This window comes from Pristiophorus japonicus, chromosome 12, assembly GCF_044704955.1.
Source record: "Pristiophorus japonicus isolate sPriJap1 chromosome 12, sPriJap1.hap1, whole genome shotgun sequence".
In the NCBI taxonomy this organism is placed as follows: Eukaryota; Metazoa; Chordata; class Chondrichthyes; family Pristiophoridae; genus Pristiophorus; species Pristiophorus japonicus.
The window spans coordinates 25,014,446-25,030,119 of record NC_091988.1 but is presented as its reverse complement, the minus strand read 5'-3'; the positions used below and the strand labels follow the sequence as shown (position 1 = coordinate 25,030,119).

Below are 15,674 nucleotides of genomic sequence, written 5' to 3'. Positions count from 1 at the left end.
GGCCACCGAGGATGACTTTGGTGGGTGAGAGGGACTTGGCATGGAGTACGATATCAGCAACAGAGTTTTGGATGAGCTGAAATTTACAGAGGATGGCGAATGGGATGTTGGCCAGGAAAGCATTCAAGTAATCAAATCTGGAGATGATAAAGTCAAGAATAAGTGTTTCAGAGTCAAATGGGCTGAGGTAGGGCCAGAGGTGGATGATGCTGCAGAGATGGAAATAGATGGGCTGGATCACTTCTGCCATTTAAGCTTCTCTTGTTTTCCACTGAAGAGCTTTACAGGCCATTCTATTTCCTCTCTTATGTGCCATGCATTTTCCCACCCCCTTCCCTTTGTTCTGACTCTTTTTCAATTCTGTTCTTCCAGTAATTTCTTCCAGTTCTGATGAAGGTACCACACCTGGAATGTTAATTTGTCTGTGCTCTCCATAGATGCTGACTAACATGGTGAGTGTTTCCACCATGCTCTGCTTTTACATAAGGTTGGAAGCTCAACTCGTGGTTGAACAGGACACTGAGGTTATGAACAGTCTGGTTCAGTCCAAGACAATGACCAGGGAAGGGGGTTGGAATTAGTAGCAAGTATATGGATTTATTGGCAGGGGCCAAAGATAATGGTTTGGTCTTCCCGATGTTGAACTGGAAGAAGTTACAGCTCATCTAAGACTGGATGTTAGACAATCAACCTGAATGTAAAGCTAAATAGGAACTGATTACATTGTTTTGTAGAAACATTCATTGATTTTAAGATAGTACATTCATACATGTTTCATGGCAACTTAAAAAAGATGATTAAAAAATGTATCCCTTTTTATGCTGTCCTCCTTGAGCCAAGGTGGCACAGCCCAGAGTGTGGACATCTCAAAGTTGCTGGGACCTTTAACTGGGAAAAAAAGCTTCATCATTTCAACTCTAAGGTGTGTGCTCTGAAAGGCAGAACAGATCATGTCTACTGAAAAAAAACTTGCTTTTTACTCATGGCCGTTCTGAAATTAACAGATTGGAACAAAATTTGAAATAAGAATGAACTTTTGTCATGTTTGGGATCAATTTGTTCAGCAAACTGGGGTTCACATGAAACAATTCGCTGAAAACATACTGGATTTTCGGCTTTTGAGATTTCGGGGCGGTAATTGCAGCGGGACAGTCCGGATACCACCTGGGAAAAGTTTGTGCCCTCGATCTGCAAAACTTGGCAAAAAAATGAGTTTCCAATGATTGGGGGTGCAAAATCAGGCATTGCACAAGGAAGTTTTTGACCCCAGCCGAAAATCACGGCGTTAAAAAAGTTTTGTTGATTTAAGAAACTTAATCGTTGTTCATTGCCCTGCAACATAACATTGTATATTGTATGGCATTCTTTTGGTGGGGGGGAAGTTTTTGTTACTTTGTCACAGTAAAATTTGTGATTCATCCTTTACCTTTGGTGTCCTGTGCATCATTCCAACGTTCACCGGAGATGTGCCTTTATGGGGGCACATAGCGTGTCCAGTATTAGCGCCATCCCTCAGTTTCCTCTTTTAGGAGCTGGCAACATGCGACTCTTGGTCCGGCAGCAGCTCTGCCTCCCCGGTGGATGGGGTGGCTATCCAATGGGGGCTTCACCAGGCTCCTCTTCATCATCCTCTTCCTCCTCCTCCTAGGTGGGCCTGCAATCGCCACTGGCAAAGCCTGGCCCCTCCTGAGGGCCAAGTTGTGCAACATGCAGCACACCACAATGAATTCAGATACCTGTTGAGGGGAGTATTGAAGGCTGCCTCCAGAGCGGACCAGGCGTCGGTCTGCTTGTAGGAGATGGCACATATCTGTCAGCACTTCCTTTCGGAAGCGCAGCCTTCTCACACACTGCTCCTCAGAGAGCGTTGGTGCCTGTAAACCCCTGGGGGGGGGGGGGGGGGGGGAGGTGGTAAGCCCTCCTCTCCAGATGTCTTCGGCCTCTCCTCATCCGTGGGCCGACATGACCAAGAGCCCTTCTTCTAGCTTGACACTGCCTGGCAATAGCATGCAGCATGATACGCTGGCGAATTAGTAATGCCCCCGTTAGATTCTCTCACTGACATTGTAAGGACACTGTAGTGGCAGTTAAAACTGCCGTTTCAAGTCGAAGTTTCACGCAGCATGATTTAGGAGAAATCAGTCAATGTGACCTGTGATGTAGGATCCTCCTCGCTCCATTTAAATACGCCGCCAATACCTCCTGCTGCACCCTGGGAACGCCTGGTTTTTCAGACGTTTCCTGGGGGGAGGGGGGCGTTTAATGAGGCGTTAGGGCCTAATTTTGTATCTGGGGCACTAGCGGAGCGTTGCACAACGACTGACGTCATGATCTCAGTGAAACTGGAGGGCGAGGCGGTAAGTTTTTGCGCCGCCACAAACCATGAGCCGAATTTGCCAACCGGGCGGTAAAAGCTGGATGCATGTCGTAACGCCTAGAAACACCCTTTACCGCCCCTTCTGGGACGCTAACAGAGGCACAATCAAGCCGAAAATCCAGCCTAAAGCCTTCATTTTAATTAGGATATATAATGTAATAATTTCCGTTTCGCATCTTCCTAGGGGTTAATAGTATTGTATGAGATGAACTAGGTGATTTAGAGCCGACTTTTGGTTCTCTTTTTGTATTTGTCGACATTTTGTTGTGTTGGTTAGACTTCACCTCAGACTATCTCGCCTGAAGGGAGCGTTTGAGGTTCAGAACAAAGATGTCGGCCACGTGTGTTCTGTGTAAATTTCTGAGTTATCCCAATAGGTGACATTTTGTATCAGATAGCATAGTTCCAACATATTTTTAGACATTAAAAAACCTAAGTTGGCAAACACAGTCAACAAATATAGCATAAGGCCAATTTTCAGCCCGTCTGCCAGGCGGGAGCGGGGTAGTAGTGCCATTATAACAGTACCACAACACGTACCACCCCATTCCTGCCGATGTTTGGGTTGCAACCATTTAGGTTGGGGCCTTGAAATGAGCTGCCCAGGCACCTTCTGGAAAAAGGGTCTCATTAGTCCATGCAAATCAGGGTCTTATGACATAATTAGAACCTTTATATAATTTTGAAGTACCAATGGTGCGTGCCTTGCATGTTTCACCCATCAATACTTGGCACTGAGTAGCCTTCACTAAGGAAGATACGAATAAACTCCCGAAAATACTAGGGGACCGAGGGTCTACCAAGAAGGAGGAACTGAGAGAACTCATTATTAGTCAGGAAATGGTGTTAGGGAAATTGATGGGATTGAAGGCCGATAAATCCCCAGGACCTGATAGTCTGCATCCCAGAGTACTTAGGGAAGTGGCCCTAGAAATAGTAGATGCATTGGTGGTCATTTTCCAACATTCCATGGACTAGGGATCTGTTCCTATGGATTGGAGGATAGCTAATGTAACCCCACTTTTTAAAAAAGGAGGGAGAGAGAAAGCAGGGAATTATAGACCAGTTAGCCTGACATCGGTAGTGGGGAAAATGCTGAATCAATTATTAAAGATGTAATAGCAGCGCATTTGGAAAACAGTGACAGGATCGGTCCAAGTCAGCATGGATTTATGAAAGGGAAATCATGCTCGACAAATCTGCTAGAATTTTTTGAGGATATAACTAGTAGAGTGGATAAGGGAGAACCAGTGGATGTGGTATATTTAGACTTTCAAAAGGCTTTTGACAAGGTCCCACAAAGAGATTAGTGTGCAAAATTAAGGCACATGGGATTGGGGGTAATGTATTGACGTGGATAGAGAACTGGTTGGCAGACAGGAAGCAAAGAGTGGGAATACACGAGTCCTTTTCAGACTGGCAGGCAGTGACTAGTGGGGTACTGCAAGGTTCAGTGCTGGGACCCCAGCTATTTACAATATATATTAATGATTTAGACGAAGGAATTGAATGTAATATCTCCAAGTTTGCAGATGACACTAAGCTGGGTGGCAATGTGAGCTGTGAGAAAGATATTAAAAGACTGCAGCGTGACTTGGACAGGTTCGATGAACGGGCAAATGCATCGCAGATGCAGTACAATGTGGATAAGTGTGAGGTTATCCACTTTGGTGGCAAAAACAGGAAGGCAGATTATTATCTGAATGGTGACAGATTAGTAAAAGGGGAGATGCAACGAGACCTGAGTGTCATGGTACATCAGTCATTGAAGGTAGGTATGCAGGTACAGCAGGCAGTTAAGAAAGCAAATGGCATGCTGGCCTTCATAGCGAGACGATTTGAATATAGGAGCAGGGAGGTCTTGCTGAAGTTGTACAGGGCCTTGGTGAGACCACACCTTGAGTATTGTGTGCAGTTTTGGTCTCCTAATCTGAGGAAGGACATTCTTGCTATTGAGGGAGTGCAGCAAAGGTTCACCAGACTGATTCCCGGGATGGCAGGACTGACATATGAAGAAAGACTGGATCGACTAGGCTTATATTCACTGGGATTTAGAAGAATGAGAGGCGATCTCATAGAAACATATAAAATTCTGACGGGATTGGACAGGTTAGATGCAGGAAGCATGTTCCCGATGTTGGGGAAGTCCAGAACCAGGGGTCACAGTCTTAGGATAAGGGGTAAGCCATATAGGACCGAGATGAGGAGAAACTTTTTCACCCAGAGAATTGTGAACCTGTGGAATTCTCTACCACAGAAAGTTGTTGAGGCCAGTGCGTTGGATATATTCAAAAGGGAGTTAGATGTGGCCCTTATGGCTAAAGGGATCAGGGGGTATGGCAAGAAGGCAGGAATGGGGTACTGAAGTTGCATGATCATCCATGATCATATTGAATGGTGGCGCAGGCTCGAACAGCCGAATGGCCTACTCCTGCACCTATTTTCTATGTTTCTATGTTTCTAACCAGTGTTCCTTGAAGATACTGCTGCAGGCCACTCAATAAATTGCTTCGATTAGGTTAGGTTTTTATCTGTTTTTTTGTGGGGTCAGCAGGACCATTACTAGCTTCAGAAAAATCGACCCATGTGATGCTTGACCTTCCATAACCCTCCCTCAAGATCACCTTCCTCCACTTTAGTTTACCTGGATTGCTTTCACTCCATGATTTGGCTGTTGGATTTTCGCTGCCTCTGATCAGCGAGCTGCTCCAAATGTGCAATCCGCTCGCTGACGGACTGGTACCGATGCCTCCCCATGATGGGCCCCAGACAGCTTCCATCGGGCAGGTGGCAAGCTTGCTCTGCCCGCTCAATGGAGCAATCACATAAAAGTCCGTTCCTATCTTCATACAGAATTCTTTTGTGTTGAACAATATGAGAAACGTCAGTGCTGGGTTTGGAGCACATTTCACGTCGTCATCCAGTTGTCAGGATCAAGCATTCCCAGATAAGCAACAGAACTGGTCAGATACTGGATAATGCTCCTTTTATTCTACCCAAGCAATATACCTTAACCCCCCCCCCCCCCGCCAGCGCAGAGTCCCAACCCTACTGTACGAGGGTGAATTTTTAAATTTTCCTCAGCAGCCATTTTTACATACTTGCTAAATGAGATTGCCAATTTAATTTTAATTTATGCCAAGTTATGGGTAAGTTTGTTGCTGTGGGCTCATGCCCACTAGGAACAGAGTTGTCTGCCCAAACACATTTCATTTAGAACCCTGACAGCTGGCAGAGAAAGAAGACTCTGTCAGTCTAAGCTTTATTCAAGCCAGGGGTGTCCTGTGCACTATCCAGTTTGCAAAATAAATAATAATCGCCATTTTATTCAGCTCAGTCTCCTCCACAATTATCCATTTCCTCCACAATCACCCATTCACAATGTGATGTTTGGAGAACAACAATATTAAAAATAAACTTAAATTGCCTCATCTTTTGCATACAACCCTAAATATAATGAAAATGATCAATTATTTTGGGATATTACAAGTATGTGATTGAAAAGGAGATTGAACTAAAATAATTCATAATCAACTTTTTAAAATTGTTATCAGATGTTCTCAGGTAATGTCATTAAATGAATTCCATATTATCACTTCTTCATCATTCATCTGTGACCTGGAGGTCTGTGTGTGATATGCTTTCTGCAGGGTTCTCAAGTGTTTGTCTTAAATAGAATTACATAGAATCTACAGCCAAGAAACTGGCCTTTTGGTTCAACTGGTGTTTTTGGCTCATGCAAGCATCTTCTCACTCGAATTACTTGTTCCTACCCTGCCTGCATATCCCTCTATTCCCTTCTCCCTCGTGTATGCATCAAGCCTTCCCATAAATACATTAAAGCTATCAGCTTCAACCACTTCATGTGGCAGCAAGTTCCACATTCTCACCCTTCTCTGGGTAAAGATACTCCTAATTTTTTTTATTTGATCTGTTTGTGGTTTAAATTTATGCCTCCTACTTCTGGACTCACCAGTTAGTGGAGACAGTTTCTCCATATCCACCCTCTCAACCGTCATAATTTTAAAAGGCCTCGGTCAGGTTTTTTCTTAGTCTTCTCCTCTCCATAGCAAAAGGGTCCAGCCTACTCAATCTTTCCTGATACAGGTGCAAAGTCCCAAATCCGGAATTCCGAAAACCAGAATTGTCCGAAAACCGGACATTTTGCGCATCGCTGATGGAGTTGTCCGGAATTATTGTCCGAAAACCCGACATTTTTGAGGCGGCCAAGATGGCGGCATTGGGCAGCGAGGGACGAGGAAACCGATAAAAAAGGGCGGCGAAGAGCGGAGGATCGGTGGAATTGGCGAGCGGCGGGGTCTGAAATCCGGCAAAACCCAAAAACCGGCACAGACTCAGTCCCGAGGATTCCGGATTTCAGACATTGTACCTGTAGTTGCATCCTCTCAATTCTGGTAACATCCGTGTAAATCTTTTCCGGTCTTTCTCAGATTCTTCAATATCCTTTTTGTCGAAAGGAGCCTAGAACTACACACAGTACTCAATGTGGCCAAGCTGGAGTTCTACATAAATTTAACATTACATCCCTGCTTTTGTACTTTATTTCTCTTGAAATGTACCCCAATACTTCGTTTGCACTCTTAATGGCCTTATCAACTTGTGTTGCTACTTTTTGTAATGTATGTATCTGTATTCTCATATGTCTTTTCTTCTCTCCCCCATTTAGTTTCTTACCTTCCAAGGAACAAGTGTCCTATTTATTCCTCCTTTGAAAAGAACCACTTCACAGTTTGCTGTATTGAATTTAATTTGCTATTTATCCACCCACTCTGCAAACCTGTCTATGCCTTCCTACGTTTCGGTGCAGTCTACATTAGCTACACTCCCCCACCCCAATTTAGCATCATCAACAAATGTTGACACCGTACCTGCAATTATTGAGTTCAAGTAATTTATGTATATGATAAACAACAGTGGCCGCAGAATGAATTCCTGCAGGAGGCCACTTCCCACTTTCTGCCAGTCTGAGAAACTTCCCTTAACTCCTACCCACCGTCTTCCGTTTTGTAGCTATCTTTCAATCTATTCTCCTACTTGATCCCTTGACCACACGCCTTGACCTGTGTCATGAGTCTCTTGTCTGACACCTTATAGAAGACCTTCTGAAAGTTCATGTATACTGCATCAATGGCCCATGTCTACTCTGTTAGTTCTTCAAAGAATTCATTACAGTTGGTTAAACAAGACCTTCCTTTTAGAAATCGGCAATGACAATTTTTCTTATATTGCCTGTCTTCAGATGTTTTGTTATCTCATCTTTTAGCAAAGATTCTAATATCTTTTCTGTCACTGGTCTACAGTTCCCCGGAATAGCTGCATCTCCCTTTATGATAATAGGAATTACAATTGCTGTTCACCATTCCTCTGGCACTATTCCTTTTTCTATTTAACTTTTATATATAGATACTAGTACCGCTAGTCCTAGGGGGAGTGTTTGCTAGTGCTGTTGGGGAGGATTTAAACTAATATGGCAGGGGGATGGGAACCAATGCAGGGAGACAGAGGGAAACAAAAAGGAGGCAAAAGCAAAAGACAGAAAGGAGATGAGGAAAAGTGGAGGGCAGAGAAACCCAAGGCAAAGAACAAAAAGGGCCACTGTACAGCAAAATTCTAAAAGGACAAAGGGTGTTAAAAAAACAAGCCGAAAGGCTTTGTGTCTTAATGCAAGGAGTATCCGCAATAAGGTGGATGAATTAACTGTGCAAATAGATGTTAACAAATATGATGTGATTGGTATTGCGGAGACGTGGCTCCAGGATGATCAGGGTTGGGAACTCAACATCCAGGGGTATTCAACATTCAGGAAAGATAGAATAAAAGGAAAAGGAGGTGGGGTAGCATTGTTGGTTAAGGAGCAAATTAAGGCAATAGTTCAGGAGGATATTAGCTTGGATGATGTGGAATCTATATGGGTAGAGCTGCAGAATACCAAAGGGCAAAAATCGTTAGTGGGAGTTGTGTACAGACCTCCAAACAGTAGTAGTGGTGTTGGGGAGGGCATCAAACATGAAATTAGGGGTGCGTGCAATAAAGGTGCAGCAGTTATAATGGGTGACTTTAATATGCACATAGATTGGGTTAACCAAACTGGAAGCAATACGGTGGAGGAGGATTTCCTGGAGTGCATAAGGGATGGTTTTTTAGACCAATATGTCGATAAACCAACTAGGGGGGAGGCCATATTAGACTGGGTGTTGTGTAATGAGAGAGGATTAATTAGCAATCTCGTGGTGCGAGGCCCCTTGGGGAAGAGTGACCATAATATGGTGGAATTCTGCATTAGGATGGAGAATGAAACAGTTAATTCAGAGACCATGGTCCAGAACTTAAAGAAGGCTAACTTTGAAGGTATGAGGCGTGAATTGGCTAGGATAGATTGGCGAATGATACTGAAGGGGTTGACTGTGGATGGGCAATGGCAGACATTTAGAGACCGCATGGATGAACTACAACAATTGTACATTCCTGTCTGGCGTAAAAATAAAAAAGGGAAGGTGGCTCAACCGTGGCTATCAAGGGAAATCAGGGATGGCATTAAAGCCAAGGAAGTGGCATACAAATTGGCCAGAAATAGCAGCGAACCCGGGGACTGGGAGAAATTTAGAACTCAGCAGAGGAGGACAAAGGGTTTGATTAGGGCAGGGAAAATGGAGTACGAGAAGAAGCTTGCAGGGAACATTAAGACGGATTGCAAAAGTTTCTATAGATATGTAAAGAGAAAAAGGTTAGTAAAGACAAACGTAGGTCCCCTGCAGTCAGAATCAGGGGAAGTCATAACGGGGAACAAAGAAATGGCGGACCAATTGAATAAGTACTTTGGTTCGGTATTCACTGAGGAGGACACAAACAACCTTCCGGATATAAAAGGGGTCGGAGGGTCTAGTAAGGAGGAGGAACTGAGGGAAATCCTTATTAGTCGGGAAATTGTGTTGGGGAAATTGATGGGATTGAAGGCCGATAAATCCCCAGGGCCTGATGGACTGCATCCCAGAGTACTTAGGAGGTGGCCTTGGAAATAGTGGATGCATTGACAGTCATTTTCCAACATTCCATTGACTCTGGATCAGTTCCTATGGAGTGGAGGGTAGCCAATGTAACCCCACTTTTTAAAAAAGGAGGGAGAGAGAGGTAAAATGATGGAATCAATTATTAAGGATGTCATAGCAGTGCATTTGGAAAGAGGTAATATGATAGGTCCAAGTCAGCATGGATTTGTGAAAGGGAAATCATGCTTGACAAATCTTCTGGAATTTTTTGAGGATGTTTCCAGTAGAGTGGACAAGGGAGAACCAGTTGATGTGGTATATTTGGACTTTCAGAAGGCTTTCGACAAGGTCCCACACAAGAGATTAATGTGCAAAGTTAAAGCACATGGGATTGGGGGTAGTGTGCTGACATGGATTGAGAACTGGTTGTCAGACAGGAAGCAAAGAGTAGGAGTAAATGGGGACTTTTCAGAATGGCAGGCAGTGACTAGTGGGGTACCGCAAGGTTCTGTGCTGGGGCCCCAGCTGTTTACACTGTACATTAATGATTTAGACGAGGGGATTAAATGTAGTATCTCCAAATTTGCGGATGACACTAAGTTGGGTGGCAGTGTGAGCTGCGAGGAGGATGCTATGAGGCTGCAGAGCGACTTGGATAGGTTAGGTGAGTGGGCAAATGCATGGCAGATGAAGTATAATGTGGATAAATGTGAGGTTATCCACTTTGGTGGTAAAAACAGAGAGACAGACTATTATCTGAATGGTGACAGATTAGGAAAAGGGGAGGTGCAAAGAGACCTGGGTGTCATGGTACATCAGTCATTGAAGATTGGCATACAGGTACAGCAGGCGGTTAGGAAAGCAAATGGCATGTTAGCCCTCATAGCGAGGGGATTTGAGTACAGGGGCAGGGAGGTGTTGCTACAATTGTACAGGGCCTTGGTGAGGCCACACCTGGAGTATTGTGTACAGTTTTGGTCTCCTAACCTGAGGAAGGACATTCTTGCTATTGAGGGAGTGCAGCGAAGGTTCACCAGACTGATTCCCGGGATGGCGGGACTGACCTATCAAGAAAGACTGGATCAACTGGGCTTGTATTCACTGGAGTTCAGAAGAATGAGAGGGGACCTCATAGAAACGTTTAAAATTCTGACGGGGTTAGACAGGTTAGATGCAGGAAGAATGTTCACAATGTTGGGGAAGTCCAGAACCAGGGGACACAGTCTAAGGATAAGGGGGAAGCCATTTAGGACCGAGATAAGGAGAAACTTCTTCACCCAGAGAGTGGTAAACCTGTGGAATTCTCTACCACAGAAAGTTGTTGAGGCCAATTCACTAAATATATTCAAAAAGGAGTTAGATGAAGTCCTTACTACTAGGGGAATCAAGGGGTATGGTGAGAAAGCAGGAATGGGGTACTGAAGTTGCATGTTCAGCCATGAACTCATTGAATGGTGGTGCAGACTAGAAGGGCCGAATGGCCTACTCCTGCACCTATTTTCTATGTTTCTATGCTACTATCTCCTCCCTAATTTCTGTGAATATCCACGGATGCAATACATCTCGGGGCCAAAATTCAGGGTCTCAAAATTGAATGGCCACTGCTTTGGGATCAACAAGCCGACCCGATCAAAATTCAGGTCGGGGATGTTTCGGCCTGGACCCCATCCCGTCCAAGTAGTTGCACCGCCAATGTTGAGCAATAAAAAAATATTTATCCATCGATTTTCACCTGAATCCCTTGCTCCCCCGCCACGCGGTGCCCCCGGCAGGTATTTCTGCCGGTGCACCATCTCCGCAATGAGTGTGACCCGGCAGCGCGGCTGCCCTTAAAGGGGGAGGGCCCACTGCCGCGATGGAAACATTTTTGACGGCCGACTTGCCAATTGACCGACAAAATACCGTCCCCCCCCCATGGGTTCGGCCGGGCCGCCAACGGGCAGCCTGTACCCCCTCTCTTGGGTGCCAGGCCGCTGACCTGGCTGAAACCCTCCCTGATGGCCCAGCGGCCAAAGTTAAAAAATGATAGAATCCATCCCCTTTAACGGAGGGGAGAGCGCGTGGTGAAACACACGCGCTATGACATCACCATGTTGACTGACCGCGGCGGAGGTCCTGACCGACCCATTTTCAGCCTGGCTTTGAATCTAAGGCCCGCCCCATTATGATCCATTTCCTGTAGGACTTTGAAAAATGGATCGACTTACCGTACCAGGAGTTCCAGCAGTGAGTATCACTCCAAAACTCATTGGTGCGCCAGCTTTCTGGTGCACCTAAATTTCGGACCCCCCTCGACTTTGTCCTCCTTAAGTTTCGGTGGTTTGTCTAGTATCGCCTTTATTTCTATCTTAACTGTTGCAACATCCCTGTTGACCTCTTCAACTGTTATCATTTCCTCTTTGTTCGCCTCTTCAGTGAAAACTGAGGCAAAAGGGAGAGAAATTGGGGAGCGTCCCATTTGGGGTGCTAACTTTTAAAAGTTTGAAAAATTAGTGCCAGGCGCTAATGTTTTCAAACTCTTAAACAATTCGTTGTTTGCGCTCCAGGAAGGAAGTGGAACACTAAATCAAGGGCTCCACTTCCTTCCTGGAGCGCAATCGGCAGCAGGCGGGGCGGTAGGTGGGCCGTTCGGAGGATCCTTCCCTCCCTTAAAGGGGAGGGCCCTCGCTGCGAAAAACTTACCTGGATCTCGACGGCAGCCGCGATCTAGCCCGATCAGCCTGTTTCACTGCAGCAGAGTGTCGGGCTGATCGATCGTGGGCAGGAAACCAGGCAAAAAACTGGAAACAGAGACTTTAAATTTACTAACCTCGGCCACCTCGCCTTTAAGCATCGCCCCCGAAGTGCCCGACCTCCCCATGGACGCCTCCCTGCAGATGTCGGTGTTTTCACCTGGCGATGCTGCAGGGGGCGGATCGTACGATTGGGTCCGGTGCGCTGCGCATGACAAGTGACGTCACGATCTCCGGGCACAGGAAATCGGGCACAATGCTGAACCACCACCGCAAAACTCCTGCCGAATTTAGTGGGAGTCGCTGATCTCACTGTGCCCAGTCGCAAACCCATTTGTGCCCCGTTATTGCCCTCCCGGGAGGCACGAAGGAGAGGCCAATTTCTCCCCCAAAGTATCTATTCGGTATCCCTGCCATTTCAGTATCGTCTCCTGTGCGTTTATCTTGCTCATCCCTTAGTGGCCGTATCCCTATTTTAATTCTCCTTTTGTTACTTATATGCCTATAGAACACTTTACTATTTCTTTTTATATTCATTGATATTTTAATTTCGTATTTCCTCTTTGCCTTCCTTATTGTCTTTTTAATCTCTTTCCTAACTCATCATATTCCTTTTACTCTTCTCTCCTTTATTGTTTATGTACTTTGCATATGTCTTTTTCTTTAGATTCAACATTACTTATCATCTCATTCTGGGTTAGTTTATTCTTATTTTAGTGCAATATATTTCTTCTGAACTGTATTGATCACTCTTTAAATATTGCCTCTTTGTTTATCAATATGTTTCTCCTGTTTACCTTCTTTATCTCCATCCCCATTCCCTCATAGCAGTTTTTTAAAAATCCAATCCACTACTTTGGTCTTTGTACTAATTATATCTCTCCCAATCATTATCTTAAACCTTATTATATTGTGATTACTTCTCCCTCGATGTTCTCCCACGCTTACATCTCTTATAGAAACATAGAAAATAGGTGCAAGAGTAGGCCATTCGGCCCTTCGAGCCTGCACCACCATTCAATATGATCATGGCTGATCATTTTTGCAACTTCAGTACCCCATTCTTGCTTTCTCTCCATACCCCTTGGTCCCTTTAGCCATAAGGGCCACATCTAACTCCCTTTTGAATATATCTAATGAACTGGCCTCAACAACTTTCTGTGGTAGAGAATTCCACAGGTTCACAACTCTGTGAGTGAAGAAGTTTCTCCTCATCTCGGTCCTAAATGGCTTACCCCTTATCCTCAGACTGTGTCCCTTGGTTCTGGACTTCCCCAACATCAGGAACATTCTTCCTGCATCTAACCTGTCCAATCCTGTCAGAATTTTATATGTTTGTATGAGATTCCCTCTCATTCTTCTAAATTCCAGTGAATATAAGCAGTGATTATCTGCTCTGGTTTATGTGCCATTACTAGCAGTGCATCCACTCTTGTTGGGCTTCTTACATAGTAGATCAGGAAGCAGTCTTGTACACACTGTAAAAGCTCCATCCCTGTTTCCCGTTCCACTCTCTCTCCCTGTCAGTTTATTTGGGAATGGTTGAAATCTATGGGCTGGAATTTGCAATGGTTTACCGCCCGGTTTCTGGACGGTATTGGCCATTGTGAGCAGTAATCAGGCAAGTGAGAAGTTCCTTACCTGAGTTACGTCAGCGGTGTCGAGGTATCCTGAGATCGGCCCTGGCGTGATATTGGGGTGATCCGTAGCTGAGTTTTTTTTAAAAACCGCCCACGAGGATCAGCGGAGCTGGGCAGTCGGTGAGTAGCACCCCAAGAAAAAGGTTAGTGATTGGTTTTTTACTAATTATTTTAAAAATCTGTCGTGGTGATTTAGTTTAAAAGTGTCTTGGGAATGTTTTTTTTGATTTTTTTTCAGGTGATGTTTTTTGAAAAATTATTTTTATTGTTTTTCTGCTGTAAGGCCGCAGCCTCGGGGTAAATTTTTATTGATTTTTTAATTTATCGCCCATTTTGCTTTGGAATCGCCCAATGGACCCTAAATTGCATGTTTTCGCCCATGTTTTTCGCTCAGTGGATTTTTTAATTTTTGGGGGGAAGTTTTTGGCGGCGATAATCTTCCCAATCTTAGCGGTCTTTTGGGTGGCGATCGGGCGCTGGTGTTCTGATGGGGAAATTCTAGCCCTATGTTTTTTTTAAAAAGCTTATTTCATATAGTTGCCTACATATTTCTCCTTCCGTTTCCTTTTCACTATTCGGTGGTCTGCACCATACTCTTAATAGTGTGACCGATACCTCAATCCATATGGACTCTGTTTCTATCTCTTTGCTAGTTACCATCCTTTCTTGCTACTGCCATTATGTTATTTCGGATTAACAGTTACCCCACCACTCCCTTCTTCCTTACCTATCATTTCTCAAGACTTTATAGCCTGCAGTCTTTAACTGCCAATCCCGTCCTGTTTGTAGCCATGTTTCTGATTTCCCCATTACATCCATTTCCTCACTTTCCTCTCTTAGCAACAGAAAGACACTTCCAAGTCCTCACATTGTTTCTGGCAGGTACCACCTTGTGGACAATTCTTGGATTTTAGCAAGCACAGCTGAGTTCCCATGTACTTGCTATGTACTATCACAGCTGTCGGTCAGATGGTATTTTTAACACGAACAAGTGAATGGAAATACTTAAAAAGTGAGATTGTGGATAAAAGAAAATACATATTTTGCACTCTTTATTTTACAATTTGCTTCACTAATTTATGTTCTCAATTCTGAAAAAAAATGAAGTCAAAGACACTTGGAGTATTCATTTTCACTTACCTGCACTAGAACAAAGAATCTTTTTTTCCATCTTTTCCAAACATTTTTGCCGATGGCCCATAAATACCTAGAAAAAAAGCCACAGAAAAGTTCGTTCAGAAGCAGATAAAATGAAGCAAAGTTATGAAATGGTTTCATTTTAAATTCTGAGTATGCATTTAACAATCAAATGTTGGACACATTTACTGGGAAGGCTGTGATTAAAATTAAGAAAAAAACTAGCAGATCTTCCCTGGTAAGTCAAGTGATAGGTAATGACAGGAGTGTTCTACTGTGTAATGCGTAATATATGTTTCTGCAGCAGTGCCGCGATGTTTAACCATGCCTGTCCCTTTAATGGTCACAAAGTCTAATTGCTGTAAACAGGAGATGATGAAGTCAGAAATTAGAAGTGAGAGACACTTTTCTGCCTTTATTTTTTTCTTGTTTATATTTTTGAACGTGACTCAATGGGCTAGAATTTCCCCTCCGATCGCTGGCGCCGGATTCTTAGCAGTATTCCAGCGGTTGCGTCTTTTTAACTGCTGGGATACCGCTGGTGCGTGCTCCCGCAGTTTTTGGGTCCTTGATGTCGGCAGTGGCGAAGTCTTGCGATAGCAGACTGGAGCGGACGGGGAGAACGGGACAAAAGGAAAGCAGACCACTGCAGAAAATGGCCGGAAAACCTTCTCTGCGCATGCGCGGTCATTCTCCAATGATTTCGGGGTCAAGGGTGACCCTGCATATGCGCAGGAAAGAGTAGGACAGCACTGGACATCTTGAAGCAGCAGAGGTTGGT

The 15,674-nt window shown here is 44.4% G+C and overlaps 1 protein-coding gene across 2 annotated transcripts in view; it reads right to left on the bottom strand.

The window, feature by feature from the left end:
- Positions 1 to 15,674, bottom strand: part of cadpsa (Ca2+-dependent activator protein for secretion a) — a 603,717-nt gene that overhangs the window by 229,530 nt on the left and 358,513 nt on the right. For both annotated transcript variants that reach the window (XM_070894664.1, XM_070894665.1), the window contains exon 9: positions 14,897 to 14,963. In XM_070894664.1, coding sequence (XP_070750765.1) covers positions 14,897 to 14,963 — 67 coding nt within the window. The remainder of the gene's footprint in view (positions 1 to 14,896; positions 14,964 to 15,674) is intronic.